The following is a 23,280-nucleotide window of genomic DNA, read 5'->3' on the forward strand; positions in this document are numbered from 1 at the left end:
ATTCATATATGTAATACACGAGCATAGTCATGAAAATATGAGTGGAAAATAGATACCAACATTAGAAATTATGATTATATGACAAATGAAATCTTTATAAGTGGTGTACTGTGATTCTTGTATTTGATCTACTTTTCTTTGTATTGAAATTAATAAAAACACCGATGTAAAGTTTGCAAGTTCAAAATTTTATTTTGCTAATGGAAATTTAAGGCACTCAAGTTAATTTCGACCCCTGGATCATATAAGTAAAAATAAATTTAAACATTAACATGTAAATATGTTTATTGTCAGATTTCGTCAGATTTCATGAACAAGTTTGCAATCAACAGCTGTAAAATTTCACAATGTCTGTTTTCAACTCCGTTGATATGAATTCTTGTGTGACCTTATGTAACAGCTATATATAAACTGTTTTTGTGATATATATTGTAAATCATAGTGCTATGAAATGACTGATCACCTGATGATGATAGAGTGTTTAATATTTCCTGTCTCATTTTAAATGCATTTGTATGGTAACTTATTTATAATAATAAGTTACCATACAAATGCATTTAAAATGAGACAGGAAATATTAAACACTCTATCATCATCAGGTGATCAGTCATTTCATAGCACTATGATTTACAATATATATCACAAAAACAGTTTATATATAGCTGTTACATAAGGTCACACAAGAATTCATATCAAGGGAGTTGAAAACAGACATTGTGAAATTTTACAGCTGTTGATTGCAAACTTGTTCATGAAATCTGACGAAATCTGACAATAAACATATTTACATGTTAATGTTTAAATTTATTTTTACTTATATGATCCAGGGGTCGAAATTAACTTGAGTGCCTTAAATTTCCATTAGCAAAATAAAATTTTGAACTTGCAAACTTTACATCGGTGTTTTTATTAATTTCAATACAAAGAAAAGTAGATCAAATACAAGAATCACAGTACACCACTTATAAAGATTTCATTTGTCATATAATCATGATTTCTAATGTTGGTATCTATTTTCCACTCATATTTTCATGACTATGCTCGTGTATTACATATATGAATAGATTGTCGGGGAAAACATACCAGCGAAAATTTGTAAGTACATAAAATCTAAACTAGCATTTCCTGCAATCCAACTGGCAGTTTGCATTGCTGGTTACAAAGATTTGATTTTAAATCCTGTGGTCATGAGAGCATATCATTTGGAACTTTAGACTAGTTTAGAGAGAGTTCGATTTCGAGAAGAGGTCCATTTTGACTGGTCGAGATTCAGATATAATATTCATAAGATGATGTTTTGTACTTTGAAGAAGTGTTAATATCACAGAAACTAATGAAGTCATAGAATTCAGAAATCTACAAAAATTAAACTTACTAAATAAGTTCCAATACTGATCGCAAATATATATATACATCACAATGGTCATAGGTAATGTTATTAACATTAAGTATTCAAGTAAATGTTCAAGGAGATGAAAAGTAATCTATCTTATTTTTTGTCCTTTTCATAGTAAGTGAACTCCAAGAAGAAGGAAAACATGCCATTGAATCACCTACCAGTCCAACATTTACTGACATTGGACCAGAGGGATATAGCATGGGTATGTTGTCTGCAAATACTACAAGTGTTGCTGTATTAAATTGAGGATGCTACACTATATCATTGTTACCCTTCAGAAAATTGTCTGGTCCTTACATGCATCTATATATCGTAATACTATCTTCTCCAGTAGATTATTCTAACAAAAGCACCTGTTTGTGCTAATGACATGTGTAAAATCTTCATTGTAAAATGAGAGGAAAATACAAATGTATATCAATTATAGAAATTAGATATAATTTGTTCTGTATTTGTTAATAATGAAGCCTATTTATGAAGTCATGACATTTTGCTGCTTTATAGATGACAATGAAGAACGATCTATGATCGAACCACATTCAAGAGAGGATCCTAAAGTAAAGGGGTTGATTAAGGTTAGCAAACATTTGTAAATCTAACATGTAAAATTTTACAACGGATCACAGAAATCACTACTTTAAAGCAGGGTATGAATTGAACAGAGTGTTCTTGTTTTCAACAATTTAGATGAGTAAGGCATTTTGAATTATTTTTTTTCGATCTCCACAATAGATATTTTTTTATGATTCTTTCTCCAGTTATTTCCCTTACTGCATTCAATCTCTTGATTGGCAATATTCACTTGTGTTTATATCAGTATGCAGTAGGTTAATAGCTGTCATACCCAGTATATTAACTGACTACTAACTGATATACCGGTCAATGATCAATCTCACAGATGGAATATACACATATGCGTTATGCTTCTTAATTATAAGTTCTGCATGCTTGGGATTAACAATTTTGTAATTTCCTTTTTGAAACTTATTTTTTCAGATGCTTCTGGATTGGATCAATGATGTGTTAGCAGATGATAGAATCATTGTCAAAGACATTGAGGAAGATCTGTTTGATGGACAGATTCTGCAAAAATTGATTGGTAAGTCAATAAAGACTTCACGACTAAAGCATGTACAAAAAAATGTGTGTCATATTTTCACAGATATTTTCACACAATACACAACCATTTCATTACCTTTATATTATACTGGTTTATATCACACACAATACACATCAATACCAGTACCTTCTACTGGATATTATACTGGTTTATATCACACACAGTACACATCAATACCAGTACCTTCTACTGGATATTATACTGGTTTATATCACACACAATACACATCAATACCAGTACCTTCTACTGGATATTATACTGGTTTATATCACACACGATACACATCAATACCAGTACCTTCTACTGGATATTATACTGGTTTATATCACACACAATACACATCAATACCAGTACCTTCTACTGGATATTATACTGGTTTATATCACACACGATACACATCAATACCAGTACCTTCTACTGGATATTATACTGGTTTATATCACACACAGAGTACACATCAATACCAGTACCTTCTACTGGATATTATACTGGTTTATATCACACAGAGTACACATCAATACCAGTACCTTCTACTGGATATTATACTGGTTTATATCACACACAATACACATCAATACCAATACCTTCTACTGGATATTATACTGGTTTATATCACACACAATACACATCAATACCAGTACCTTCTACTGGATATTATACTGGTTTATATCACACACGATTCTACTGGATATTATACTGGTTTATATCACACACAATACACATCAATACCAGTACCTTCTACTGGATATTATACTGGTTTATATCACACACAATACACATCAATACCAGTACCTTCTACTGGATATTATACTGGTTTATATCACACACAATACACATCAATACCAGTACCTTCTACTGGATATTATACTGGTTTATATCACACACAATACACATCAATACCAGTACCTTCTACTGGATATTATACTGGTTTATATCACACACGATACACATCAATACCAGTACCTTCTACTGGATATTATACTGGTTTATATCACACACAATACACATCAATACCAGTACCTTCTACTGGATATTATACTGGTTTATATCACACACAATACACATCAATACCAGTACCTTCTACTGGATATTATACTGGTTTATATCACACACAATACACATCAATACCAGTACCTTCTACTGGATATTGTACTGGTTTATATAACTTGTGACTTAATATCTCATTTTCAGCCCACCATTATCAGATGGTGGGCTATTCAAATCCCCCCTGCACCAATGGTCCATCATCTGTCCATAAACAATTCTTGTTATTACTAATTCTCAAAAAGTACTAAAGGGATACTTCTCAAATTTGTAATTTCTCCTTGGTCCCTAGTTGTGCATATTGTATTTTGGTACCAATCAGACAACAACATTGCGGACCAGTGGCCATTTTGGATTTTGACAATTGAATTGTTTTTTTTACTGCGAGTTCTCAGAAAGTACTGAAGAAGTAAATGGATTACAAAGAGTATGGCCATCTTGGATTTTGACAATGGCAGGTTGCTCCTGGTATATAGTGTTATATAAAATTATTAAATGTTTTGAAGGAAGAGTGAAGAAAGGGAAAAGAAAAGATAAGTCTTTTATTTGACTGATATGGCTCATTCAATGGTGGGCGCCAAGAGACCTCTTGGATCTTTTGTTCTAGTGTAAATCTCTGTTCCCCATTAGATAATCTGTGAGGTATGTTTCCAGAGATGTCACTTGCTTTTGTGTAGGTTCCACCTCATGTTACTTGATTCAAAACTGGGTGCTCACATACCCATGGCCACCACAGCTTTTTCTTACATTCTGTATATTTCTAGTACAATTGAAAAGAGAGATGAGTCTGTTTTAATTCTCACAGAGAAGCTAGCTGGAATCAGAGTAAAAGTGCCCGAGGTGACCCAGTCAGAGCAGGCCCAGAAACAGAAGCTATGGATTGTACTGGACGTGATCAATGAGAGTCTACAGCTGCCTCCTACCTGGAGCCAGTCCAAGTGGAGCATAGACAGTGAGTCAAACACATACTTTGTCTAAATCAGTGTTGTAAGACTCTTTAAATTCTCGTCTATAAATCAGTGTTGTAAGGCTGTTTAAATTCTTGTGTATAAATCAGTGTTGTAAGGCTGTTTAAATTCTTGTGTATAAATCAGTGTTGTAAGGCTGTTTAAATTCTTTTCTGTTAATCAGTGTTGTAAGGCAGTTTAAATTCTGTTCTGTTTATCTCTGTAACTGTTGACAATATATATACTTGTATATATAAGTAAAACAATAGGCCATAGTTTGTACAACCTTTAAAATGCCAGTATAGATCTTTAATCCCAGCTATTGTGTGTATACTCTCTTACTTACAAACCCTCTTTATTTGGGATAGAGTCTTCTGATTTTGGACACTAAATCAAGGCAAATAGTAATTACCAGTTAAGATTGTGATTTTTCAAAATCCAGTTTGTCCTGCAGAAATGGCAGCTAAAATATGTATAAAATGTAGTTTTAAGGATTGTCTAAAGGACATCTGCAAATATATATACTTTTCCATAGATTAAAAGTTTTGAACATGCAAAATATACTCACTCTATGGAAAATCCAAGACATGACAAATACATATGTTCTATTTTTTTATATCAATAAAGCTGATCAGAGAAGTTGTATTTTCCAGGTATCCACTCTAAGAACCTAGTAGCAATTTTACACCTGTTGGTGAGTCTAGCTCGTCACTTCAGGGCTCCAATCAGACTACCAGAAAATGTCTGCATCACATTGATGGTTGTACAGGTAAGAGAAATCAAACTGTTTTTACATGGCAGATACAGCGATAAAATTAAATGTTCATTACTATACACAACTACCTGTGCCTTATTTTATGCCATTCACCTCCTTCTTTACATATTCACCCATTAATCTACTCTGCACCTCATGCATTGACATTTTTTATTTTACAAAAGTTTAATAGTAGCATTGATTGTTTACATGTTGACCATTCACTTATTTATTTATTAAACATGTTTTATGTCCGCTCTTATGGCCTTTCAGCTTCGACCATTGTATTTAAATGAAACATACCATTTATATTAACAGAAGAGAGATGGTAGACTGTTCCCAAGACAGGTGACAGAAGAAATTACAACTATTAATGAGTAAGCATGAAATTATGAAACTATTGGTTCATCAAGAGAGAGGAGACCCTGGAAAAAGAGCAATTTCATATATAAAAAGGAAGACTGTTTTATGATTACTAACGTTTTCGATTGATTTCTTCAGAGGATATTTTGATATTCCGGATTATAGATACATATGTATCTGTGTTGGTAAAAAGGTATTAGATCACTTTGATATGGATATAGAGGCCAATGTCCTAATTGATCTTTATAATCTTATTATTACTATTTCATTTATAATTTAAACAAATTGAATGGAGTTTTATGTGTCAGTTTCTTCAGTTTATTTAAGTGTCTGTTTTTTTATTTAATTTTCAGGGATATTGGTGCAAGATTTGGTAAGTATGATTGGCACATGTAATCGCCCCTCCCCCTTCTGGCAGAGGAATTGAAATTATATAAACGACCCTCCTAATCGTGATACTTCAAAATAAGTCATATATAACTGGCCATTTGCCTATAAAGGGTAGACAATGAGTCTGGTATAGCCATTCGCCTATAAAGGGTAGACAATTAGTCTGGTATAGCCATTCGCCTATAAAGGGTAGACAATTAGTCTGGTATAGCCATTCACCTATGAAGGTTTGGTTTGGTTTGGTTTATTTTATTTAACGTCCTATTTACAGCTAAGGTCATTTAAGGACGGCCACCCGTGCGTGCGACATGCATGCGTGTGGTGAGTGCGTATGTGTGTTTTGGGAGGCTGCGGTATGTTCGTGTTAAGTCTCCTTGTGATAGGCCGGAACTTTTGCCAATTTAAAGTGCTACATCAATGAAGCATACTGCTGAAGACACCCAGCAGGACACCCCACCCGGTCACATTATACTGACAACAGGCGAACCAGTCGTCCCACTCCTAACACGCTGAGCGCTAAGCAGGAACAGCAACTACTATTTTTAATGACTCTGGTATGTCTCGGCCAGGGGACAACCAAAAGCCTTCCTCACAGGGGCGAACGCTCAACTGAAGACCAAAAGTGAGGCATTGTCAAGGAAGACATTAGAAAGAAAGTTGTTCAGAAAGAAGAGAAAAGAACCTATAAACAGTAGACAATGAGTCTGGTATAGCCATTCACCAGATGATGCTATTTCGCATAGTTTATCAGACATTTTTCTAGACACACTTAAACATTTTGCTTAGAATAGATTTACAGTTTGTAAGGTCAAAGGTCAAGATCACTGTTACTATAACTAGAAAATCAGTTTACTTTGGGCCAATCAAACTCAAATTTCATATATTGCTTTCTTATTGAAATTTCTTGCTTGGGAGTGCTTTTCTGTGTCAAAGAGCACACTTACTTCAGATAGAAATCAAGTGTTCATGGGTATTAGCTCCATATTCTACTGTCAAAATTTATTAGTTATAATGTGTTTTGTTGGCTTTTATGGCAGTGTGTACTTAAGGTTTGCCAGTAATGTGTAAGACAGACCGGCCATCCAGACTTTCGACTTAAATGTTTTTCTTGCTGTTTTTCGTTGAAACATTACATGGTGTTACACTGTGATGTGAAGATGTGCAATAGGGATTTTAAAAAACCTAAGGTCAAGGTTACATAAAATACTATACTGTCAAAAAGTATCATCTATGGCCCTGTACAGAAGTTCAAACTTTCTGAAATTTCACTTGATGATACAATGTGAAATTCTGATGCACATTTTGGGTTTAAAAACTTCCTTAAGGTCAAGGTCACTGTTACTGAAAATATATCTAGGAATATACTTCAAAGTACATCATATAAGGCCCTTACAGAAGACAAAATGCTCTGAATTATCACATGCATTATGATACTGTGATATATAGATGTGCAATAGCAATTTAAAAAGTTGCTAATGTTAAGGTCAAGGTCATAGTGTAATTTGTATATTTGCAGCATATAAGTAGTAACTCGATGTCGGTGTATGATAAGGTAAGGTATAGACACAGACACATTGTGGGGCCCTCACTGACTTGTCAGTTATCTACTTAGTATTCATAAAGTACTTTATGGATATTTACTCCATTAGGGGAAATTTTGTCAGCAAATCTGGTTTGGTTCTGGACTTAATGATACTTTTTATTAGGTTTGTTTGACATCAGCATTCTGATATATTATATTTGTTTATCTTTCAGAGCGAGATGCATTTGATACACTGTTTGATCATGCACCAGACAAGCTTAATTTGGTGAAAAAGGTAAAAACCAGTCTACTAACTATATAATAATGATAATTATTTGTATCTGGATATCAGCTAAAAAGTAATAAATTGGTATGAAAGCAAAATATTGGACAGATCTTGGCAATTATGTATGGACACATCAAGGTAATTATGTATGGACACATCAAGGTAATTATGTATGGACACAACAAGGTAATAATGTATGGACACATCAGGGTAATTATGTATGGATACATCAGGGTAATTATGTATGGACATGTCATGGTAATTATGTATGGACACATCAGGGTAATTATGTATGGACACATCAGGGTAATTATGTATGAACGCATTAGGGTAATTATGTATGAACGCATTAGGGTAATTATGTATGGACACATCAGGGTAATTATGTATGGACACATCAGGGTAATTATGTATGGACATGTCTAGGTAATTATGTATGGACACATCAGTGTAATTATGTATGGACATGTCAGGGTAATTATGTATGGACACATCAGGGTAATTATGTATGGACACATCAGGGTAATTATGTATGGACACATCAAGGTAATAATGTATGGACACATCAAGGTAATTATGTATGGACACATCAAGGTAATTATGTATGGACACAACAAGGTAATAATGTATGGACACATCAGGGTAATTATGTATGGACATGTCATGGTAATTATGTATGGACACATCAGGGTAATTATGTATGGACACATCAGGGTAATTATGTATGGACACATCAGGGTAATTATGTATGGACACAGGGTAATTATGTATGGACACATCAGGGTAATTATGTATGGACACATCAGGGTAATTATGTATGGACACATCAGGGTAATTATGTATGGACACAGGGTAATTATGTATGGACACATCAGGGTAATAATGTATGGACACATCAGGGTAATTATGTATGGATACATCAGGGTAATTATGTATGGACACATCAGGGTAATAATGTATGGACACATCAGGGTAATTATGTATGGACACATCAGGGTAATTATGTATGGACATGTCATGGTAATTATGTATGGACACATCAAGGTAATTATGTATGGACACATCAAGGTAATTATGTATGGACACATCAGGGTAATAATGTATGGACACATCAGGGTAATAATGTATGGACACATCAAGGTAATTATGTATGGAGACATCAGGGTAATTATGTATGGACACATCAAGGTAATAATGTATGGACACGTCAGGGTAATTATGTATGGACACATCAGGGTAATTATGTATGGATACATCAGGGTTATTATTTATGGACATGTCATGGTAATTATGTATGGATACATCAGGGTAATTATGTATGGACACAGGGTAATTATGTATGGACACAGGGTAATTATGTATGGACACGTCATGGTAATTATGTATGGACACATCATGGTAATTATGTATGGACACATCAAGGTAATTATGTATGGACATGTCATGGTAATTATGTATGGACACATCAGGGTAATTATGTATGGACAAATCAGGGTAATTATGTATGGACATGTCTAGGTAATTATGTATAGACACATTAGTGTAATTATGTATGGACATGACATGTTAACTATGTATGGACACATCAGGGTATATATGTATGGACACATCACCTTATTTATGTATTGACACAACACATCTGGTTAGTTATGCATAATGGTTTTCATTTTGTTGCAGACTCTGGTTACCTTCGTTAACAAGCAGATGCTGAAGATAAATCTTGAAGTAACTGATTTGGACCAGCAGGTAATTATTTCACCCAGTTTACTGAGAGACAGAAAACCGACATGGGTAGGGTCGGTATCTTTTAATCTAATTAAAATTAGACTTGTAATTTCAACTGCTTTACTATACCCTATGATACACTGTAATTCAAAATCTAACAATGCCATGTCCTGTGCTAATGATATCGATAGCATTTTGCGCATTTTGCGAAATGTAATCGCTAATTGCGAAAATATAATTTAGTATTTTCGCAACTTTTGCGAAACTGTTTTTAACCTAATAAACAATCAAGACTGCAAATATATCCCGTCTTTAATTCAGCACCTTACCTTATCACTAGTTACGATGTCATTGTAACTTTATTATCCTGTGATTGAACTCCTTGATTAGCACATGTCGTATCATTGTATGTATGTTACGGAAGCTGAAGTATATAAATCGATCAGAGTAATTTTAGCATTTGTTTGATAGGGAACGCTTTGTAAAGCATCAAGACAACTCGGGCAAAATCATCACAGCTGTGACCTTATTGCAAACGAATGTTCTGCTGGTGCCGCGAGCTTACATTGCTCTAAAAACAAAATGACAATTGTTTGTTCAATGTTATTTCAACTTTCATTAAATATTATTTAGTATTTGATAAGTATGTATCAGTCAATGTCTTGTATCACGAACATTACATAAGGTACAATTCACTGTAAACTCCACATTGTTACAGGGCTGCAAAATCATTTGTTGAGGGTGATTTATGAATGAAACATCAAACTAAAATGAAATGTTTCTGTTTGGAAATGCTGTGAAATGTTAAGCAGCAGATATAATTTTTCAGATCCAATGTCATATGACTTATCACCTACATGATCTGAAGGAATAGCTAAAATCATTTTAATTTTCCCTAAAAAAAAAAAATTCTCTGGAACAATAACATTAAAACATATATCATGTTCATTCATATAACTTTTAAAAGTATAATATTATTTCAGTGTAATCTCAAGTGTCTTGCTAAAACCATTTCTAATTTGTTAAAGAGAAAAATGGTATTTTAGCAACTTTTGCTCAAGGATTTTTACACCTATTGATTGAGTGAACAGAGAGGTCGTCTCAGCATGACCTTTGAGCTCATCCAATCAGCGTGCCCTGTCTATGAAATTGTCAGGGTATCTTCATTCTTCGGAAATGTAAAAACTTCCGTAATGTTACAAAGCTATAATGTAACAGGACCTAGCTGCCTGTCTGGAGTCTGATTGGTTATTCATGATGACTGACAGTGGGAGTTTTGATATTCATCAACATATCTTGTCAACACTGCATTTCTAGATAATACATGAAATAAAATTTCACTTTTGTTTCATATGGACAGTTTAAAAACACCAGATTAGATTTTAGGAAATGTTACCTGTTAAAAAAAAAAAAGAGTAAATATGGAGTGTTGACACCAAGGTCTCATTGTCATCCTTCGCCTCTTTTACATGTTTCTTCTGATAGCTGACAGATCCATGGTCATGATATTGGATTGTTAGGTAGTTGGGTTAGAGGCTGGGACATTGTTGGGGTTAGAGGCTGGGACATTGTTGGGTAGTTGGGTTAGAGGCTGGGACATTGTTGGGTAGTTGGGTTAGAGGCTGGGACATTGTTAGGTTAGAGGCTGGGACATTGTTGGGTTAGAGGCTGGGACGTTGTTGGGTAGTTGGGTTAGAGGCTGGGACATTGTTGGGTAGTTGGGTTAGAGGCTGGGACATTGTTGGGTAGTTGGGTTAGAGGCTGGGACATTGTTGGGTAAGGGGCTGGGACATTGTTAGGTTAGAGGCTGGGACATTGTTGGGTAAGGGGCTGGGACATTGTTAGGTTAGAGGCTGGGACATTGTTGGTTTAGAGGCTGGGACGTTGTTGGGTAGTTGGGTTAGAGGCTGGGACATTGTTGGGTAGTTGGGTTAGAGGCTGGGACATTGTTAGGTAGTTGGGTTAGAGGCTGGAACATTGTTAGGTTAGAGGCTGGGACATTGTTGGGTTAGAGGCTGGAACATTGTTAGGTAGTTGGGTTAGAGGCTGGGACATTGTTGGGTAGTTGGGTTAGAGGCTGGGACATTGTTAGGTAGTTGGGTTAGAGGCTGGGACATTGTTGGGTAGTTGGGTTAGAGGCTGGGACATTGTTGGGTTAGAGGCTGGGACATTGTTGGGTTAGAGGCTGGGACATTGTTGGGTTAGAGGCTTGGACATTGTTAGGTTAGAGGCTGGGACATTGTTAGGTTAGAGGCTGGGACATTGTTGGGTTAGAGGCTGGGACATTGTTAGGTAGTTGCGTTAGAGGCTGGGACATTGTTAGGTAGTTGGGTTAGAGGCTGGGACATTGTTGGGTTAGAGGCTGGGACATTGTTGGGGTTAGAGGCTGGGACATTGTTGGGTTAGAGGCTGGGACATTGTTGGGTAGTTGGTTAGAGCTGGGACATTGTTGGTAAGTGAATGTTTGTATGTAGAGCTGGACATTGTGTTGGGCTGATGTTTGGGTTAGAGCTGGGACATTGTTGGTTAGAGCTGGACATTGTTTAGTTTGGGTTAGAGGCTGGACATTGTTGTAGAGGTGACTTGTTGGGTTAGAGGCTGGGACATTGTTAGGTAGTTGGAGTTTAGAGGCTGGGACATTGTTAGGTTAGAGCTGGGACATTGTTGGTTAGAGCTGGACATGTTTTGGGTTAGAGGCTGGGACATTGTTAGGGTTGGTTAGAGGCTGGGACATTTTTGTTGGTTAGAGGCTGGGACATTGTTAGGAGTATTGTGGTTAGAGGCTGGGACATTGTTTAGGTAGTTTGGGTTAGAGGCTGGGACATTGTGGTAGGTAAGTTGGGTTAGAGGCTGGGACATTGTTGGTAGTTGGGTTAGAGGCTGGGACATTTGTTAGGTGGGATGTGGTAGAGGCTGGGACATTGTAGTTGGGTTAGAGGCTGGGACATTGTTGGTTAGAGGCTGGAATGTTAGTAGTTGGGTTAGAGGCTGGGACATTGTTGGGTTAGAGGCTGGGACATTGTAGGTATTGGGTTAGAGGCTGGGACATTGTTTAGGTTAGAGGCTGGACTTGTTGGGTTAGTAGGCTGGGACATTGTTAGGGTTGGGTTAGAGGCTGGGACATTGTTGGTAGTTGGGTTAGAGGCTGGGACATTGTGTTAGTGGTTAGAGGCTGGGACATTGTTGGGTTGGTTAGAGGCTGGGACATTTTGGTTAGAGTATTGGGTTAGAGGCTGGGACATTGTTAGGGTTGTAGAGGCTGGGACATTGTTAGGTGATGTTTGGGTTAGAGGCTGGGACATTGTTGGGTTAGAGGCTGGGACATTGTTTGGGTTAGAGGTGGGACATTAGTGGTAGGCTGGGACATTGTTGGGTAGTTGGGTTAGAGGCTGGGACATTGTTAGGTTAGAGGCTGGGACATTGTTGGGTAGTTGGGTTAGAGGCTGGGACATTGTTAGGTTAGAGGCTGGGACATTGGTAGGTTAGAGGCTGGGACATTGTTAGGTAGTTGGGTTAGAGGCTGGGACATTGTTGGGTTAGAGGCTGGGACATTGTTAGGTAGTTGGGTTAGAGGCTGGGACATTGTTAGGTTAGAGGCTGGGACATTGTTAGGTAGTTGGGTTAGAGGCTGGGACATTGTTAGGTTAGAGGCTGGGACATTGTTGGGTTAGAGGCTGGGACATTGTTAGGTAGTTGGGTTAGAGGCTGGGACATTGTTAGGTTAGAGGCTGGGACATTGTTGAGTTAGAGGCTGGGACATTGTGTTAGAGGTGGGACATGTTGGGTTAGAGGCTGGGACATTGTTAGGTAGTTGGGTTAGAGGCTGGGACATTGTTAGGTAGTTGGGTTAGAGGCTGGGACATTGTTAGGTGTGGTTAGAGGCTGGGACATTGTTGTAGTTGGGTTGAAGGCTGGGACATTTTGGTTAGGGGACTTGTGGGTTAGAGGCTGGACATTGTTGGGTAGTTGGGTTAGAGGCTGGGACATTGTTGGTTAGGCGGACATTGTTGGGTTAGAGGCTGGGACATTGTTGGGTTAGAGGCTGGGACATTGTTAGGTTAGAGGCTGGGACATTGTTGGGTTAGAGGCTGGGACATTGTTGGGTAGTTGGGTTAGAGGCTGGGACATTGTTAGGTAGTTGGGTTAGAGGCTGGGACATTGTTAGGTAGTTGGGTTAGAGGCTGGGACATTGTTGGGTAGTTGGGTTAGAGGCTGGGACATTGTTGGGTAGTTGGGTTAGAGGCTGGGACATGTTGGTGGGTTAGAGGCTGGGACATTGTTGGGTTAGAGGCTGGGACATTGGTGGGTTAGAGGCTGGGACATTGTTGGGTTAGAGGCTGGGACATTGTTAGGTTAGAGGCTGGGACATTGTTGGGTTAGAGGCTGGGACATTGTTGGGTAGTTGGGTTAGAGGCTGGACATTGTTATGGTTGAGGTGACGTTGTTGGTTAGAGGCTGGGACATTGTTGGTTAGAGGCGGGACATGTTGGTAGGGTTAGAGGCTGGGACATTGTTGGGTTAGAGGCTGGGACATTGTTGGGTTAGAGGCTGGGACATTGTTGGGTAGTTGGGTTAGAGGCTGGGACATTGTTGGGTTAGAGGCTGGGACATTGTTGGGTTAGAGGCTGGGACATTGTTAGGTAGTTGGGTTAGAGGCTGGGACATTGTTAGGTAGTTGGGTTAGAGGCTGGGACATTGTTGGGTTAGAGGCTGGGACATTGTTGGGTTAGAGGCTGGGACATTGTTGGGTAGTTGGGTTAGAGGCTGGGACATTGTTGGGTTAGAGGCTGGGACATTGTTGGGTTAGAGGCTGGGACATTGTTGGGTAGTTGGGTTAGAGGCTGGGACATTGTTGGGTTAGAGGCTGGGACATTGTTGGGTTAGAGGCTGGGACGTTGTTGGGTTAGAGGCTGGGACATTGTTGGGTTAGAGGCTGGGACATTGTTGGGTAGTTGGGTTAGAGGCTGGGACATTGTTGGGTAGTTGGGTTAGAGGCTGGGACATTGTTGGGTAGTTGGGTTAGAGGCTGGTACATTGTTGGGTAGTTGGGTTAGAGGCTGGTACATTGTTAGGTAGTTGGGTTAGAGGCTGGGACATTGTTAGGTTAGAGGCTGGTACATTGTTGGTTAGTTGGGTTAGGGGCTGGGACATTGTTGGGTTAGAGGCTGGTACATTGTTAGGTAGTTGGGTTAGAGGCTGGGACATTGTTAGGTAGTTGGGTTAGAGGCTGGGACATTGTTGGGTTAGAGGCTGGGACATTGTTAGGTAGTTGGGTTAGAGGCTGGGACATTGTTGGGTAGTTGGGTTAGAGGGCTGTACATTGTTAGGTAGTTGGGTTAGAGGCTGGGACATTGTTAGGTGTTGGGTTAGAGGCTGGGACATTGTTGGGTAGTTGGGTTAGAGGCTGGGACATTGTTGGGTTAGGGGCTGGGACATTGTTGGGTTAGAGGCTGGGACATTGTTGGTAGTTGGGGTTAGAGGCTGGGACATTGTTGGGTGGGTGGGGTAGAGGCTGGGCATGTGGTAGAGGCTGGGACATTGTTGGGTTAGAGGCTGGGACATTGTTAGGTAGTTGGGTTAGAGGCTGGGACATTGTTGGGTTAGAGGCTGGGACATTGTTGGGTTAGAGGCTGGGACATTGTTGGGTTAGAGGCTGGGACATTGTTAGGTAGTTGGGTTAGAGGCTGGGACATTGTTGGGTTAGAGGCTGGGACATTGTTAGGTAGTTGGGTTGGAGGCTGGGACATTGTTGGGTTAGAGGCTGGGACATTGTTGGGTTAGAGGCTGGGACATTGTTGGGTAGTTGGGTTAGAGGCTGGGACATTGTTGGGTAGTTGGGTTAGAGGCTGGGACATTGTTGGGTTAGAAGCTGGGACATTGTTAGGTTGTTGGGTTAGAGGCTGGGACATTGTTGGGTTGTTGGGTTAGAGGCTGGGACATTGTTGGGTAGTTGGGTTAGAGGCTGGGACATTGTTGGGTTGTTGGGTTAGAGGCTGGGACATTGTTAGGTAGTTGGGTTAGAGGCTTGGACATTGTTGGGTTAGAGGCTTGGACATTGTTGGGTTAGAGGCTTGGACATTGTTGGGTTAGGGGCTGGGACATTGTTGGGTAAGGGGCTTGGACATTGTTGGGTTAGGGGCTGGGACATTGTTGGGTTAGAGGCTGGGACATTGTTGGGTTAGAGGCTGAGACATTGTTAGGTAGTTGGGTTAGAGGCTGGGACATTGTTGGGTTAGAGGCTGGGACATTGTTAGGTAGTTGGGTTAGAGGCTGGGACATTGTTAGGTAGTTGGGTTAGAGGCTGGAACATTGTTAGGTAGTTGGGTTAGAGGCTGGGACATTGTTAGGTAGTTGGGTTAGAGGCTGGGACATTGTTGGGTTAGAGGCTGGGACATTGTTGGGTTAGAGGCTGGGACATTGTTGGGTTAGAGGCTGGGACATTGTTGGGTTAGAGGCTGGAACATTGTTAGGTAGTTAGGTTAGAGGCTGGGACATTGTTAGGTAGTTGGGTTAGAGGCTGGGACATTGTTGGGTTAGAGGCTTGGACATTGTTAGGTTAGGGGCTTGGACAGGGCTGTACGATGTATTCTCACATGAATAACAATGACATATTTCAGATATGTTTAAAAATGTCAAACAATATTATCTATAGAAAGTCTTTACTCTGCCTGGAAAGTTTATCTTTAAATGAAATAGACTTGAAGCATTATTAGAAAAAGCCCAAGATAGGGAAATGTTAACTTTAAAAAAGTTATTTTTGCCATGATAGCATAAAGATCCTTGTGATTGATACAGGACCTCTTGGTCTTTTGTAAGAACATTACAGCAATCATTCTAACAATTTCTTTCTATCAGATAGAAATGGAATTTTGTATAATTGATGACCAACTAGATATCCCAGAGTAGATTATCTTCCAGGACCATCTCCATTTTTTAATTAAGATGATTTTTACCAAGAGAGTAAAACATTTTATGTTAAAAAGAAAAATTTTATCTGCAGTCTGAGATTTTAAATTTTTTTAACAGTTCCATGATGGTGTATACCTGGTTCTCCTGATGGGGCTCCTTGAGGGATACTTTGTACCACTGTATGACTTCCATCTTACACCTACTAGCTTTGAAGAAAAGGTAAGTCATGCCATTTCTGTGAAGATAGAAAAATAAAAGGAATAATCTTTTCTTTGAAAGGGAATGAAACAACAAGAGAATACAAACATGTTAAGGAAATTGATTTTAACTCAGAGTTGATAAAATGAGGCCATGAACATACTTGGTAATACAGGTTGGTATGGCAACACTATAATAAACATGTGTTGTGGAAGGGAAAACATCCTCTGCTTCACCAGTGACACCTACATCAAGGTCAAATCCAGGTCAAATCTAGGTCAAATCCAGGTCAGATCCAGGTATTGTTATATTAGAACCAGGCAGGTGACAACAGTCCACTAGGTATATCAACGAACATCAAACCAGGGAGATGACAACAGTCCTCTAGGTATATCAACGAACATCAAACTGGTGAGGTGACAACAGTCCACTAGGTATATCAACGAACATCAAACCAGGGAGGTGACAACAGTCTACTAGGTATATCAACGAACATCAAACCAGGGAGGTGACAACAGTCCACCAGGTATATCAACGAACATCAAACCAGGGAGGTGACAACAGTCCACTAGGTATATCAATGGACATCAAACCAGGGAGGTGATAACAGTCCACTAGGTATATCAACGAACATCAAACCAGGGAGGTGACAACAGTCCACTAGGTATATCAACGAACATCAAACTGGGGAGGTGACAACAGTCCACTAGGTATATCAACGAACATCAAACCAGGGAGGTGACAACAGTCCACTAGGTATATCAATGGACATCAAACCAGGGAGGTGATAACAGTCCACTAGGTATATCAACGAACATCAAACCAGGGAGGTGACAACAGTCCACTAGGTATATCAATGGACATCAAACCAGGGAGGTGATAACAGTCCACTAGGTATATCAATGGACATCAAACCAGGGAGGTGACAACAGTCCACTAGACATATCAATGAACATCAAACTGGTGAGGTGACAACAGTCCACTAGGTATATCAACAAACATCAAACCAGGGAGGTGACAACAGTCCTCTAGGTATATCAACGAACATCAAACCAGGCAGGTGACAACAGTCCACTAGACATATCAATGGACATCAAACCAGGGAGGTGATAACAGTCCACTAGGTATATCAACGAACATCAAACCGGGGAGGTGACAACAGAACCACCAGGTATATCAACGAACATCAAACTGGGGAGGTGACAACAGTCCACTAGGTATATCAACGAACATCAAACCAGGGAGGTGACAACAGTCCACTAGGTATATCAACGAACATCAAACCAGGGAGGTGACAACAGTCCACTAGGTATATCAACGAACATCAAACACATCAAACTTTATACGACAGGAGATCTACGTATAGATTATTGTTTATACCACAGGAGATCTACATATAGATTATTGTTTATACGACAAGAGATCTACGTATAGATTATTGTTTATACCACAGGAGATCTACATATAGATTATTGTTTATACGACAAGAGATCTACGTATAGATTATTGTTTATACGACAGGAGATCTACGTATAGATTATTGTTTATACGACAGGAGATCTACATATAGATTATTGTTTATACCACAGGAGATCTACGTATAGATTATTGTTTATACCACAGGAGATCTACGTATAGATTATTGTTTATACGACAGGAGATCTACGTATAGATTATTGTTTATACGACAGGAGATCTACATATAGATTATTGTTTATACCACAGGAGATCTACATATAGATTATTGTTTATACCACAGGAGATCTACGTATAGATTATTGTTTATACCACAGGAGATCTACGTATAGATTATTGTTTATACCACAGGAGATCTACATATAGATTATTGTTTATACCACAGGAGATCTACGTATAGAATATTGTTTATACCACAGGAGATCTATGTATAGATTATTGTTTATACCACAGGAGATCTACGTATAGATTATTGTTTATACCACAGGAGATCTACGTATAGATTATTGTTTATACCACAGGAGATCTACATATAGTTTATTGTTTATACCACAGGAGATCTACATATAGATTATTGTTTATACCACAGGAGATCTACATATAGATTGTTTATACCACAGGAGATCTACATATAGATTATTGTTGATACCACAGGAGATCTACGTATAGATTATTGTTTATACCACAGGAGATCTACGTATAGATTATTGTTTATACCACAGGAGATCTACGTATAGATTATTGTTTATACCACAGGAGATCTACGTATAGATTATTGTTTATACCACAGGAGATCTACATATAGATTATTGTTTATACCACAGGAGATCTACGTATAGATTATTGTTTATACCACAGGAGATCTACGTATAGATTATTGTTTATACCACAGGAGATAGATTATTGTTTATACCACAGGAGATCTACATATAGATTATTGTTGATACCACAGGAGATCTACATATAGATTATTGTTTATACCACAGGAGATCTACGTATAGATTATTGTTTATATGACAGGAGATCTACGTATAGATTATTGTTTATACCACAGGAGATCTACATATAGATTATTGTTTATACCACAGGAGATCTACATATAGATTGTTTATACCACAGGAGATCTACATATAGATTATTGTTGATACCACAGGAGATCTACGTATAGATTATTGTTTATACCACAGGAGATCTACATATAGATTATTGTTTATACCACAGGAGATCTACGTATAGATTATTGTTTATACCACAGGAGATCTACATATAGATTATTGTTTATATGACAGGAGATCTACATATAGATTATTGTTTATACCACAGGAGATCTACGTATAGATTATTGTTTATATGACAGGAGATCTACGTATAGATTATTGTTTATACCACAGGAGATCTACGTATAGATTATTGTTTATACCACAGGAGATCTACATATAGATTATTGTTTATACCACAGGAGATCTACATATAGATTATTGTTTATACCACAGGAGATCTACATATAGATTGTTTATACCACAGGAGATCTACGTATAGATTATTGTTTATACCACAGGAGATCTACATATAGATTGTTTATACCACAGGAGATCTACGTATAGATTATTGTTTATACCACAGGAGATCTACGTATAGATTATTGTTTATACCACAGGAGATCTACATATAGATTATTGTTTATACCACAGGAGATCTACATATAGATTATTGTTTATACCACAGGAGATCTACGTATAGATTATTGTTTATACCACAGGAGATCTACATATAGGTTATTGTTTATACCACAGGAGATCTACGTATAGATTATTGTTTATACCACAGGAGATCTACATATAGGTTATTGTTTATACCACAGGAGATCTACGTATAGATTATTGTTTATACCACAGGAGATCTACGTATAGATTATTGTTTATACCACAGGAGATCTACATATATATTATTGTTTATACCACAGGAGATCTACGTATAGATTATTGTTTATACCACAGGAGATCTACATATAGATTGTTTATACCACAGGAGATCTACATATAGATTATTGTTTATACGACAGGAGATCTACATATAGATTATTGTTTATACCACAGGAGATCTACGTATAGATTATTGTTTATACCACAGGAGATCTACATATAGATTGTTTATACCACAGGAGATCTACATATAGATTATTGTTTATACGACAGGAGATCTACATATAGATTATTGTTTATACCACAGGAGATCTACGTATAGATTATTGTTTATACCACAGGAGATCTACATATAGATTGTTTATACCACAGGAGATCTACATATAGATTATTGTTTATACCACAGGAGATCTACATATAGATTATTGTTTATACCACAGGAGATCTACGTATAGATTATTGTTTATACCACAGGAGATCTACATATAGATTGTTTATACCACAGGAGATCTACATATAGATTATTGTTTATACCACAGGAGATCTACGTATAGATTATTGTTTATACCACAGGAGATCTACGTATAGATTATTGTTTATACCACAGGAGATCTACATATAGATTGTTTATACCACAGGAGATCTATATATAGATTATTGTTTATACCACAGGAGATCTACATATAGATTGTTTATACGACAGGAGATCTACGTATAGATTATTGTTTATACCACAGGAGATCTACATATAGATTATTCCCCAATGAGATCATAATGTCAGCCATAAAACTCTCATCCTCATCTACATCATCCTCGTCTACATCATCCTCGTCTACCATCATCCTCGTCTACCATCATCCTCGTCTACCATCATCCTCGTCTACATCATCCTCGTCTGCCATCATCCTTGTCTACCATCATCCTCATCTACCATCATCCTCGTCTACCATCATCCTCGTCTACCATAACCTCATCTACCATCATCCTCGTCTACCATCATCCTTGTCTACATCATCCTCGTCTACCATTATCCTTGTCTACCATCATCCTCGTCTACCATCATCCTCATCTACCATCATCCTTGTCTACATCATCCTCATCTACCATCATCCTCGTCTGCCATCATCCTTGTCTACCATCATCCTCATCTACCATCATCCTTGTCTACATCATCCTTGTCTACATCATCCTCGTCTACCATCATCCTTGTCTGCCATCATCCTTGTCTACCATCATCCTCGTCTACCATCATCCTCGTCTACATCATCCTCGTCTGCCATCATCCTTGTCTACATCATCCTCGTCTACCATCATCCTCATCTACCATCATCCTCGTCTACCATCATCCTCATCTACCATCATCCTCATCTACCATCTTCCTCGTCTGCCATCATCCTTGTCTACCATCATCCTCATCTACTATCATCCTTGTCTACATCATCCTTGTCTACCATCATCCTTGTCTACATCATCCTCGTCTACCATCATCCTCGTCTACCATCATCCTCGTCTACATCATCCTCATCTACCATCATCCTCATCTGCTATCATCCTTGTCTACATCATCCTCATCTACCATCATCCTCGTCTGCCATCATCCTTGTCTACCATCATCCTCATCTACCATCATCCTCGTCTACCATCATCCTTGTCTACCATCATCCTCATCTACCATAACCTCATCTACCATCATCCTCATCTACATCATCCATGTCTACCATCATCCTCATCTACCATATACCATCATTCTCCTCTACCATCATCCTCATCTACCATTATCCTCATCTACCATATACAATCATCCTCATCTACCATATACCATCATTCTCCTCTACCATCTTCATCATCTACCATCATCCTCATCTACCATATACCATCATCCTCATCTACCATCATCCTCTTCTACCATCATCCTCATCTACCATATACCATCATTCTCCTCTACCATCTTCATCATCTACCATCATCCTCATCTACCATATACCATCATCCTCATCTACCATCATCTCTTCTACCGTCATCCTCATCTACCATATACCATCATCCTCATCTACCATATACAATCATCCTCACCTACCATATACCATCATTCTCCTCTACCATCTTCATCATCTACCATCATCCTCATCTACCATCATCCTCATATACCATCCACCATCATCCTCATCTACCATCAACACTTGAAACTGTCAAAAGGTCAACACCTATTACAATGGAACAATCCATTGAGTATCAAAATCAGCTGTGACATGTAAACACTGAAGGTTGGGGAAGCATTGATAAAGAAAAGCAAACAACATAATATTGAGGACATCAGGATGTTGTATTACAGCATACAGACACGACGTCTCATATCACTGTTTATAGTCAGGTGAAGCTGTATTGGAGGTGTTAACAAAATTTGTTTAACAAGTCTGCAGGAAGCCATTTTGAAATTTTGCAGTTTAAGTGGTTATTTTCACATCAATAGGGGAAAAGACTGAAGGGGTTGTCAGTGTCCATTATAGGAAGTGTCGTTACCAAAGGGAGACAACTCCTCCTGTCTTCAGTGCTTAGTTAGTCTTAGGAAAGATGATATACAGCATGATTTATAGAAAGATGGCGTATCACAGAATGCTGTAGTGACTATTTCAGTTGCTGAGCTGATTATTCTGACAAAAAAAATGTTTACTTATTTGTGACATCCCAATTACTGTCCTGATTTATGAGTATCACATCCCCAAACAACAGGCCTGACATGTCAGACATTCCTTTACTCTATGTACTGTGTTACATTGTCATCACTCTTACAAAGGCATGCTACCCTTTTTACTGTGTCTATTCCAGGTCAGCTGGGGGTAGGTATTTGTAAAGCCTTGTAAAGTTTTCTGACCTGAATGGCCAGGTGACCTTTTGTTGTTTTGATTATGTAACTGGACATCTCTTAATTATTGCCAATCAAGGTACAATGTATAATCAACTCTAACCTACACTCTCACACTAGGTAGGCAGGCTATGTGAGGTGTCACTCACCACAAAGTTGAAAGAATCGGCAAAGTTGAAAGAATAGGCCACTCTGCATTCGAAATGATATGATAAGCATTTATTCATGTCCAGTTCAAGCAATCCACATGGTGTCCCAATTAGCAATGGGTAATTTTGAAGGTGTCAAATTAGTTTGGTAGATATTACAACTGAGCAATTTAAAAGCAGACATGTTGATGTTCTGACCTAATTTTACTAATG

The 23,280-nt window shown here is 38.2% G+C and overlaps 1 protein-coding gene across 1 annotated transcript in view; it reads left to right on the forward strand.

Annotated features, from left to right (window-relative positions):
• LOC117328075 (beta-parvin-like) overlaps positions 1-23,280 on the forward strand; it is a 94,502-nt gene that overhangs the window by 1,896 nt on the left and 69,326 nt on the right. Inside the window, exons 2-11 of the mRNA XM_033885415.1 lie at positions 1,512-1,601; positions 1,904-1,974; positions 2,396-2,498; positions 4,369-4,515; positions 5,164-5,279; positions 5,583-5,641; positions 5,981-6,000; positions 7,773-7,834; positions 9,503-9,571; positions 16,577-16,678. Of these exons, the coding sequence (XP_033741306.1) occupies positions 1,512-1,601; positions 1,904-1,974; positions 2,396-2,498; positions 4,369-4,515; positions 5,164-5,279; positions 5,583-5,641; positions 5,981-6,000; positions 7,773-7,834; positions 9,503-9,571; positions 16,577-16,678 (839 nt within the window). The remainder of the gene's footprint in view (positions 1-1,511; positions 1,602-1,903; positions 1,975-2,395; positions 2,499-4,368; positions 4,516-5,163; positions 5,280-5,582; positions 5,642-5,980; positions 6,001-7,772; positions 7,835-9,502; positions 9,572-16,576; positions 16,679-23,280) is intronic.

The sequence above is a fragment of the Pecten maximus genome, chromosome 5, assembly GCF_902652985.1.
Source record: "Pecten maximus chromosome 5, xPecMax1.1, whole genome shotgun sequence".
Lineage (NCBI taxonomy): Eukaryota > Metazoa > Mollusca > Bivalvia > Pectinida > Pectinidae > Pecten > Pecten maximus.